Here is a 10,853-nt window from a genome sequence, read left to right on the forward strand (position 1 = left end):
GTTTCCCAAGTTAGGGTTTCCCCATATCTCTTTTGTATTTGTTCTAAGTTTTTAATAATAGATCTTGAGTATTTCATCAATGTTTTCTTAGTTTATTTGATAGATTATCATTAGGGTGTAGTTGTGGGATTTCCTGCAACTACATTGGGTGTGTTACAAGAGGAGACCCTGCCAAGTTTCTTGATGTATCTTCTGTATTTGCCAATGCCAAAAAACGAACAAACTATTTTTCTTTTTCGAACTTTTCACAAATAGAAAAAGAAGTACGTTTCACCCGTACAACCATGTTTGTTCAGTATATGTTCAGTATCCAAATGTTGCTTGATACACTCCCGTTAGAAACAGAACCAACTTATGCCATCAGAATCAGGTCTGGAATCTACAAATAATCTCAATGATTGTATAAGTTGTAACAGTCATAGTATCCAACAGTTGCAGTAAAGCATTATAACTTCATTCTTTTTCCTAATAAAACATTGAAAAAAATAAGGACAGAAAATAACTTGTCATACAATTTCAGTGTGCTGTTGATGATGCTACATACAATGGGTCGAAAATCTGCCCTCGTTACCAACTCCTCTCTCCCGATCTGATATGGTGAACATACCTTAATACAATGCCAGCTGATTTCAATTCCATTACATAAAATCCAAGATCCCCGTTTTGCTGTTCAATGCCCTCGACTGCTCCTTTTACCGGACCTATTTTCTTCTATTTGGCTACGCTAATAACCAAGAAAAGTTCACATCACTGGAGTGATCCTAAAAACCAATTTAACAGAGAGTATCCAGACCTGGATACCAAATGGTTTAGGATCACGAAATCCATCAAATGTTCAACCCCATTCTGACGCGTGCCATTGATGCATTTATGCTAATGAACAACCTTCTGTTTGATATACAAAGTTTGTAGAGTCTGTAGTGATGATGTCTAGATGTGCGGCTCCTCATTTGCCTTCAAAATTGGCAATAAGATGGCCTTGGACACATATTTTTTTTATCTCTACAATCATCGGCATAGTAGGACAGTGGGAACTTTTAAGTTACATTTCTTGAGTGATTAGTTCTTCTATTGGTACAAGAGATTATATGCTGGAAGGTCTTGAATTCGATGTATATCTTCCAAAGATAATTCTCTTTCTAATTGTGTTCTTGTTACTTGTAAAACCTCCTAAACAAAAGATGAAACGATATTAAGTTACCAAAAGCATGGAGATTAACCTCGTGTATGAGCATGTGTATGTGTGTGAGAGAGGGAGAGAGATATCATACATTAAACTCCATATAAGAAGCACGCATGGCCAGCCACTGAGCATCCATCATTTCAAAAGCTATACAATACAACACATCGAAAGCTTCTTCATCTTCAGATAGGAGCTTTATAAAGTTTATTCCTGGAAGACATTTTGGTTTTGCTGCAAAAGGGTGGAGAAGCGAAAAATCAATTTAATGTATAGAATTTAACCACATGAAATACGTATATACCAAGTTTGGATGTTACCCATTTACCAAACGCTAACTGAACTTACCTGAACACAAATCCAGCATCTGAATCAACATAAAGGACACATTGATGCCAGCAACAGCAAATGGATATTCCCATATTGCCCTCTTACCATACCGTTTGAAGAGTAACCTATTAAAAGAAGCCTTCATTTTGAATTTGAATAAAATTAGTATAAAATCCTCATGCCCATTCTAGTCGACGTATGTCATCTTACAAGATAAGATTAGGAAATTAAGCAATTGCATTTACCGGATAAGTCCTAGCAAAAAATAGAAGATTCTCCAGCGAAATAAATCCGCAGCCCCTATGAGAAAGAAAATTACTTTGTTACGCCAATAGAAGCAAGGGAAAGAAAATTGATTACAGAAATGGATGTGGAACATGGTTAGCGGAAGAGTATATCATTTTACTTTGACAATTAGGACCAAACTATGTTGTGTTCTCTCTTTAATCTTTGATTTCGGCTTTTGAGCATTTACAAGTTAAACATGACCGTACTCTTTCAGTGGTTAAAATTTGAATTTCAACAAATCACACTGAGGTAATTAAGAATAAAGGAATCACACCTAAAATCAGTCGACGGATTTGGACCTTGCCATCCCATATCTTTCCACTGTTCAGAGATCAAGCCTTTAAGCTCAATATCTGGAAAAGAAGCACGCCACAGTGCTCTTAATGCTTCCTGTAATCAGAAAGAAGTATTTGAGCTACAACTATTAACATGATAGATGAAAACAGATTGCTTTACGTCAAATAATGGAATATGAATGGTTTATGGAAGAGGAAAAAAAATAATCTGTTAAAGAGGATACCTGATGGTCTAGCCGAGTTTCGTCAAAAGGTACTTGTAATCGTTCTTGAAGTCTTTGCAGTCTTTGCTCCTGGTAATGAGGAAAAAAAAGGTGAAGGACGCACTTAACAAAGAATAATAGTATGAGAAAAACATAAAGACAGATAGCAATATTCCGGGCAATAAATGAGAAAATATTCCCTACATCATTATGGTAAAGTGCTGCAGCAATATGAAACTAGAGAATAGTACATGAAACCTACGCATTAATACAGTCCAACCAGTGGAAAAAAAGCCAAGAGCATTTCGAAACAGGGAGTGTCAGTAGGGTGAACCCAACAGATACTAAGAGATCAAAGTTTCACTTTCAATCACCTGAAGAGGGCTCATACAGAAATTAAGAATCTTGTCGTTTTGGCGATTTTTGCTAGACCGAGAGAGAAGTGCTCCTATCCATGATCTTGATCCAACCATAGCATTAGCTGCAATCACCAATTACTGAAGAATGAGAGAAAGTGTAAAGCAAAAGGAAATCAACTTGGTGACCTTCCTGACACACGGTAACTATCGGTAGCATAACATTAGATAGGTGCAGATTATTCTTTCTCAAATGGAGGGGGTGAATTGATCAGGGGGTGGAAACAATGTCATACGTTCTGATCTAAAGTAAACCATCAATAAAATCCCAAAAGTAGTACAGAAAAGACTCACTACAACATTGAGACCACTGCGAAACTACATGAGCAAGATTATTCGCCCATGCCTGATCATCTTCCTCGTTCTTTTGCCTCCATCTAGTTTCATCATCATCAACCTACATTAAAAGTAACATGAGATACAAGCGACTACCAAAATCCAAATGACCATCTGACCACTGGGTGCATAGTTAGAACATTTCAGTCAGTTGCCAAGGTACAGTAAAAACTTGTGGCATGTTCCGGGTTCGCTTAAACAATGAAGATCTGATTCTAGGTTATGTTTCAGGCAGGATCCGACGTAGTTCTACGGGATACTACCAGGATATAAAAACTTTATTTATGTTGTTCTTCATACTTTCAACTGGAAAAGAATTGATATTAGCAAGACGGAAGAACAGAAAACATCACATTGTCAACAGAAACAAGGTAAGATGGACAGAATTAGCCATCACTTGAATTATGTTGTTTTTGAGAGTGAATGGGCTCCCCGCAGAAATCTAAAATGATGAAAGCATTTAAACCATACAGCAACTGAGTCACAAAACAATACATCACAATTAGAGATGAAACCTAAATTTTCAACAGAGTTAGCCAAGTGGGCGAAAACTTATTGGATTTTATAACTGTTGTCATCAACTATTTTCAGGATCTACTAGTAAAAACTAAACACATAAGAAACAAGAATTATCACAAAAATTTACTGGAACAACCTTTTACTATCATTGAGATACTAGTATTGACAAACACCATATAAATACTATCAGATGTATGGGTTCAACGAAAACAACTTTCAAATAGAAATAGGTTAGGCAGTCTCCTACAAAAACAATGGTTTGCAACAGGTAACCATAGATGAGAAGCAAAATGGTAAAAAATTGAAGATTTTCTTATTAAGGTGGAAATATGAACAATGTAGCTATTTTCATACCGTGTTAACAGAAGAACACAGAGGAATACATGGACGACGGCAACGAACTATTTTTAATCTTAATCTCATCTCAAACAAGAAATCTTAGAAACATTCATAATTTTTCTCTTTTTTGTAAAACAAATTGCATCCAAAATGAGTAAAACAAGAACAAGAAAGACCAAATGATTACAGCAAGACATACTTTTACTCCTAAATTCAGTCCCTAGAAACATATCCATTAAGAATTTGTCTGTAGTATTAAGACAAGACACATACAGGAAATGGTGAGATTCTGTATCTTTTTGATTTAGAGAAGTAGGTAGGTAGATCCCGGGTCCATCTCCAGTACCTAAAATTCCCGACAATATATTAAAGGTCGAGAAAGCAAAAGACCGAGACAAAACAAACAAGAAAAGTAAGTTTATTAAAAGAATTACAACATCATAAATTTGAAATGATTATGAAGATGATATCCGGAATCAATGGAAGGTTTTGTTTCATGGGATTATCTAAAATTGTTTCTTAATCGTCTTATTGTTTAAGTTTACAGATGTTGGATTCAATGAGTTTGTGTAATGCAAATCGTACAAACGAAAAACGGAGAGATATTCGATTAAGAGATTACCCAGAAGTAAATTTACGAGAAAGAGAGCGCGGATCTTTGAGAGGTTTAGAAAATGCAAATTGGAGATGGTGATGGTGGTGGCGAGAATGGGATTGAAAGAGATGGTGGTGGTGGTGATTGTGGTGGAGCATCTGTGTGCTCTCTCCCAGCTATTGAAAGTGGGAGAGATAGGTCAGAAATGGGTTCTGATTGTTTGGAAATTTTTGTTTGGGTGTGCTGGAAACCATTCCCAAAATCTGTGGAGCTATCTATATTATCGGAAATGTCAGAAAATGATAACTTCACAAATTTTCTTCGGTTGATGACTAAACAACAGCTAAATGCAGCAAAATTTCTGTCTTTTTTGTTAAATCCACGTAATTTGCCTTTGAAAACGGACTACCCATCAAAATCATTTATCAAATTCAACCATCTCATTTCTCATTTTGAAATAAGATTATCCAGTTTAAGCCGATTGCTGTCTGTTATTAATCGTGCATCATTAGTGTATTTTTTTATAGTAGGTATACCTAATTTGTATTTTTTAAGTTGATGGAAATGTTCATCGTGCTTGGGATGATGCACTTGTTCTCTGCACGTATTTTCTTTTCTTTAGTTTAAAAAAGAAGAAGATATCCTTTGCCCATACATGACATTCCAGTTGCCGTGCTTTTCTGGTGGTTGGGCCTCCTAAACACAGAAGGGCAAGCCACTAGTGACCAGTGAGATCCCTCAGACCAGGCAAAGGGCTGAGAATCCCTCAGGTTTAAATAATGCCTAAAAAGTTGTTTCCATATGCAGATTCCGGGCTTAACAAGTACGCAAGGTCAATTCTAAAACATACTATAAAGTAAAATTCAATCTAACATCCTTTTTGCTAGAATTATGTCGAGAGGAAAATTCAAATATCACCTGCAACTCTGCAGCAGGACAAGTCTTATTTGGTATACAGTAGGACAGTCAAGGACTTGCCCCAACACAAAGAAAGACAAAACTTGAAACAGTACTAGGGGTACAAAAGGATGTTAACATCTTACGATTTTTAGGACAAAAAACGAATTGAAAACCTCATATCTGACTTCTGAAAACTCAGCTCTCGTTATAATGGTAAGTAATTAAGTCCCAACAAAAGAAATTAATACGAAATTACAAAACCACTCCCACACTAAACAAATAAAAAATAAAGATCACTAAATTATTTAAAGGACAAAGTAGATTTACACAGTTGTTGTTGTCGTTCCAGCTAGCTATACTCTGCTTATAATTATGAAACGGGATAAGATCTGCTGTGACACATGCATTTATATGCCATTGGACATGTTTCTGCTTCGTCGAGTGATTCACAAACAAAGCTCACCATCACTAATCTACATGGAGAACATGATCCACACACGTGTGAACAATCCGGTAAACTTGACCCAGCAATTTGTAGTGTGTCTGGCTTTGGACGCCTCATCACAGGCATTCTTTTTCTTTCTTGGCTACCGTAGACATCTCGCTTGACCGTCACACCATCTTTCATTTCTTGATGTGTAAGGTCTTGGTTAAGATGGGTATGATCTGCACAACATAAAAAGTGAATTACAAATTAATTAGTAAAATTTGTAACACCAAAAAAACATCACCAAAACAAATACATGTATGTAAAGAGACGTACGTGATCGTGACCGTCCAACCCGTCTAGCAGACATGATTGAAGGAGCAAGAATGAGAATTGTGAGAACCAACATAATAGAAAGTGAAAAGGAATTCTTCATTGTTTTAGCTAGATAACTATGATAGAGAAATATTGTGAATATGGGTTTTTAGATAGAGAGAGAGAGGAGTAGTGGCTGTGGTGGTGTTGAAGAGAAGAAGAGAGAAGATATTATATACCTACGAGTGAAAGGCAAATAAAGATAGGGTCGGAAATGAAGGAAATCACAAGCAGAGGTAAGTTTAGGGAAAATCACATGATTGAGAATGGATAAGAGAAAGGGTTCACAGGGTTGGGCTTGTGGTGATGAGTGAAAAACGAGGCTTTTGTGCTGTCGATGCAATTGTGTTGTGTGTGATTTTTGTTTGAGATTCACGATGTTTTGGCGCTCGGAGTCAAAGAGAGAGAGGAAAAAATGAAGATTTTGAAAACTTATATTACGTGAAATTTTGATTAAAAATTGCCTTTGAATTTACTGCTCTCTCTTTCTCTCGCTCGCTTTAGTTAAGTTTGCATTGACTTCGTTTTTACTTGGCTCGTAACTTTATGTGACCTGCATAAATGCTATCTCTGTCTCTCTCTCCCTTTGGAAAGTAGTTAAGTGGTTGTGTATTAATCATCTCATGTGTCCGTTGGAATAAGGTTAGTAGTGAAAACAACACATTTGGAATACGAGGATATACATGATGATATGCTAACCACCATTATGCTGGCTTTGGAATTTCTTTAGAATTGTGCTAATACCGATATCAAAAACTCTCTCTCCGTTGAGGCTCACTTACGAGCAGTGCTATCCCGCACGACCTTGCGGGAAGCTATCCCGTATAAGCGGCTTCTTTACTGTTAGATCATGTTAAAATCCAGATCTAACATTCTTGAACCCTTTAGGGAAATGATGGGTCCTATCTTGAAAGTGGTGGGTCCTTTCCTGAAAGTGATGGGTCCTTTCCTGAATGTGAATCTAACCGTTGATTTAATCATCCAACGGTAAAGAAGCCACTTTTGCGGGAAGTCATCGTGCAAAGTCGTGTGGGATAGCGTTTGTCCTCGCTTAATCAAGTGCGAGGGGAAAGGAAGTTAACCGAGATAAGTAGGATTCGTTTAACCGGAAAGATAAAAGAGGCGGTAAATACAGTGATTAGGAGACGTGTAATATATTAGGCGTTCACGAAATTAAATGGACGGGCAAGAAGGAAAAAAAAATTGAGAACACACGCTTCAAGTATGGTACAAGGAGAAAAACGAAACAAGAATGGGTAGGCATGCTAATCGATAAATAAGAGCCTCTTTATTTATTTTTTTCGAAAAAAGGGCTATGCCTCATTCATTCATGTTAAAAATTCCCCCTAATAATCCCACAATAGTTAGGATCGGAAATGGTTACATTTGGATTCCAGAATTGGAATCCAAGGTTGTTCATTAGGACTCTATAGTTTTCCCCTGTCCAAACTTGGCTACAACCATGCCTATTACAAAAATTTGAAAGATGAGTTTCTTCTATGATATCAAATCTACTTTTCAAAATAAAACCCTGAGCTTTAAAGTTTATACAGGTAATAGGATTAACATCAAGGTCTTCACTTATATTGTATCTCCTTTCCTTCGCCTTGACATACATTTCCATAAGCATCAAGAGGGTAGGTTCTGAGTCGCTTTGAAAGATCACATTCCGTCCACTCCAATGTGCTTCCAGTTGAAACGCTTCCTTGGCTCCAATGGCTTCTATTTCTTCTCTAGTACTACAATCTGCATGTTTGCCCATTCCTTCATCAATGTTTCCTGCATATTCAGAGACTGTTAAGCCAATTGCAGAGTTAGCCTTGAAATTTGACATTGAGAATGCTACATTCATTTTCATAGCCATGTAACTTTCATTAATTTCTGGTTCTACTGTTGTGATCTTTAAATGTTCATCATTCATTGGATTATAGTAAAGAGTTTGCATTATGTTGTAATCCACTTTGTTTATGTTCATATAACTATTGATGAATCTAACTACTATTTTGGCTGTTTCAACACTATTCTGTTTTGTTTTCTTGAACACTATTTCACATCTTGCTTTCCATACATACCAAGTTACTATACCACATAACACAGACCATTTCATTATTAGACCATTTCTTTCATGATCCTCAAACCAAGTGCTAAGCCATTCATGAAAATCATTAATACCATTTGTTACATGATACATATCAAAATTAAGATGCATCCAAACCTGAGAAATAAATTTGCATTTGATAAAAATATGGGTTAGAGATTCATCACCAGAGTTGCATAGAGGACATGGAGTATGTATGTTAGGTAAGATTGTTGCCATTCTCATATTAGTTGGTAATATTGAATGAGCTGCTTTCCAAATGAACATTTTTATTGATGGAGTAATGTTCATATCCCAAATTCTGCACCAATCTCCGTTTATCATACCAAAGGCATTCAAATGGTTATATAAAGACTTAACAAAAAAGTTACCTGAGTTATTTAGAGTCCAGATGGCTTCATCCGGAGAGTTATTGTTTAGAAGTCTGATTTCCAAAATTTTGGCAATTATGCTTTGATCAAAACATATTGCTAACTTGTTATGATCCCAAGCGTTCTTGTTTGTGATTAGCTCACTAACCTTTTTATACCTTTTTGCTGCTTCTGAGTTTTTTTTAGTGGTGGTTTAATGCCAGACACCCGGTAGTCAGTCCAAATGTCTATATTTTCTCCATTGCCTACTTTCCACAAACTATTCTTTTTATCTGATCAACTCCTGATAGGATCCCCTTCCAAATCCAGCTATATTTCTGCTTGGATTTAGAATTTACATGAAGAATATCACTTTTAGGAAAATACTTAGCTTTTAGTATGGTAGCACGAAGAGAGTCCGGAGTTTCTTTGAGTATCTATCCCATCTTTGCAATCATTGCTAGATTGGATTTCTGCATATTTTGTATACCCCGACCTGCCTCCTCTATTGACTTACACATGGATGTCCACTAGGGACACCTAGGGGTTTAAAGGCTTGTTATACATGCTAAGTGTAACCGTATCCTCAAAGAAAGGGAGTTGTATTTTATTTTATTTTAATTTAGTTTGCTCGAGGACTAGCAAAGTTTAAGTGTGGGGGAATTTGATAGGTGTCTTAAACACCTTGATTTATTATCAATTGGTTATGCTTTCTTTGCTAATTTCTCTTATATTATTGTATGTTATTTTTGTTTTCTATTTTCTAGGTGTTTTGGATCCATGTGATATAAAAGAAGAGAAAAATATACTCAATTCATTACTTAGAAACATCGAGTGTCGATGCAATCGAAGCACAACAAAAACACAAAGCTATATTTCGTAAGAAGATGGAATCACTGAAGCATAATATTCTTATCAGGGCAGCCAACTGATGTCAGCTGGAAATAGTGCTAAAGACACACGTGAAGTTGTTAAGGGCTACCTAACCTTCTTTATAACCTAAAAATGAACTGCATATGCACGCAACAACATTAGCTCTTCATCTCGTCTTTAGATGGCTACCAGCCATTGCCAAAAGTGGTTCACATCTGCTCATTGGCCCGGTGGGTGTTTACCAGTATTGAGGAGGTACCGAGAAGGAGAAAGAGAAGGAACTAGTGATTAGTTTCAGTGAAGAATTGAAAGCTCGAGAAACCAACATGAAGAAGCTCAAGCTGCTCCCACTGAAACTAGATGAATGAAGTACAATTAAAGGGTGATTGAGAGTACTGCAGGTTTAGGAAAGATGGGTCTCTAATCGATACGATTTTGAACAGAGTTGTGGCCGGAAATTAGTCTTCAAATGAGTTACTATGGTTGATTGAATAAGATGAATATAAGAAGAATTGGAGAGGATTCAGAGCCGATTTAGAGACTGTTAATAATTTAAAATGTTATGGTGTGTTATGAATTCAGCTTTGCGTGGAAGGAGGTACAAAATGATATAGAGATTCACAACAATGTCATATCTCCTTCACCACCAGAAACTGCACAACAGGTGTTCGAGTAAATGCCTGAATGGAAGTTCATATCTTACAGCAACAGTTCAAGTCCCCTCGCTTTGCCGCTACTCTAGCCACGGGTTAAGACAGGATTTTGAAGCCAAGAAAGAAACAAAGAGATAAATTTGGGATGTGGGGTGCATCGTGACAGAGTTTCGTAGCCGAGAATTCAGTTCCAAATGATGTTGTATTTGTCGTAGATTATTGTTGATAGGTGGCTATTGGATGAGTATTTAGAAGTCGACAAAGTATTGGAAGTTGGGTTTCTCTCAGGATTGGAGAACAAGAAATAGAAAGCTATAAAAAGAGACGGAAAGCTACAACAAAGGTCTCATACCCCGTCTCACGACTTCCTTCACCTCCACAAAGAGGAGCTTTGCTCCTCTCAAAACCCTTACACAGGTGTTGATGGTGGATTTTCAACAAAGGGCAAAACCCTAAAATCATGAGGCATGTTTTTGACACGGATTTCAGGCATGCAACGATTCATATTTTACGAAGCCATGATGAATATGTTTTCGAAAAGCCCCACTAGCTGAGCGATTCGATCCCTAGCATTTCATCATGACCTCTATGCAGAATAACATAATTGGGCGGTTCTCCGTAGAATGAGAGCTTAACGCCTTCAGGACGTCGGTGACACTCACTGTTCCCTGACTG

General features: G+C 36.9%; 2 protein-coding genes across 3 annotated transcripts; both read right to left on the minus strand.

The window, feature by feature from the left end:
* Window positions 1–366: 366 nt before the first annotated feature.
* Window positions 367–4,869, minus strand: LOC113306221 (ELMO domain-containing protein B-like). 2 transcript variants are annotated; one of them, XM_026555183.1, is made up of 10 exons: window positions 4,530–4,869; window positions 4,181–4,253; window positions 3,008–3,110; window positions 2,672–2,778; window positions 2,319–2,387; window positions 2,073–2,188; window positions 1,756–1,810; window positions 1,529–1,649; window positions 1,272–1,414; window positions 367–1,170 (listed from the first exon to the last, which is right to left on the minus strand). In XM_026555183.1, exons 1-10 carry the CDS (start codon window positions 4,658–4,660, stop codon window positions 1,069–1,071), a joined length of 1,020 nt encoding a protein of 339 aa, XP_026410968.1. In that variant the 5' UTR covers window positions 4,661–4,869; the 3' UTR covers window positions 367–1,068. The 2 variants fall into 2 exon arrangements, with proteins under 2 accessions (XP_026410968.1, XP_026410974.1); XM_026555189.1 differs by lacking the exon at window positions 4,181–4,253 and having other exon boundaries at window positions 4,530–4,667.
* Window positions 4,870–5,772: 903 nt separating this feature from the next.
* Window positions 5,773–6,030, minus strand: LOC113353148 (protein EPIDERMAL PATTERNING FACTOR 1-like). The gene has a single exon (XM_026596842.1). The coding sequence runs from the start codon at window positions 6,028–6,030 to the stop codon at window positions 5,773–5,775; it is 258 nt and encodes an 85-aa protein (XP_026452627.1).
* Window positions 6,031–10,853: the final 4,823 nt, after the last annotated feature.

The sequence above is a fragment of the Papaver somniferum genome, chromosome 1 (assembly GCF_003573695.1).
Source record: "Papaver somniferum cultivar HN1 chromosome 1, ASM357369v1, whole genome shotgun sequence".
Lineage (NCBI taxonomy): Eukaryota > Viridiplantae > Streptophyta > Magnoliopsida > Ranunculales > Papaveraceae > Papaver > Papaver somniferum.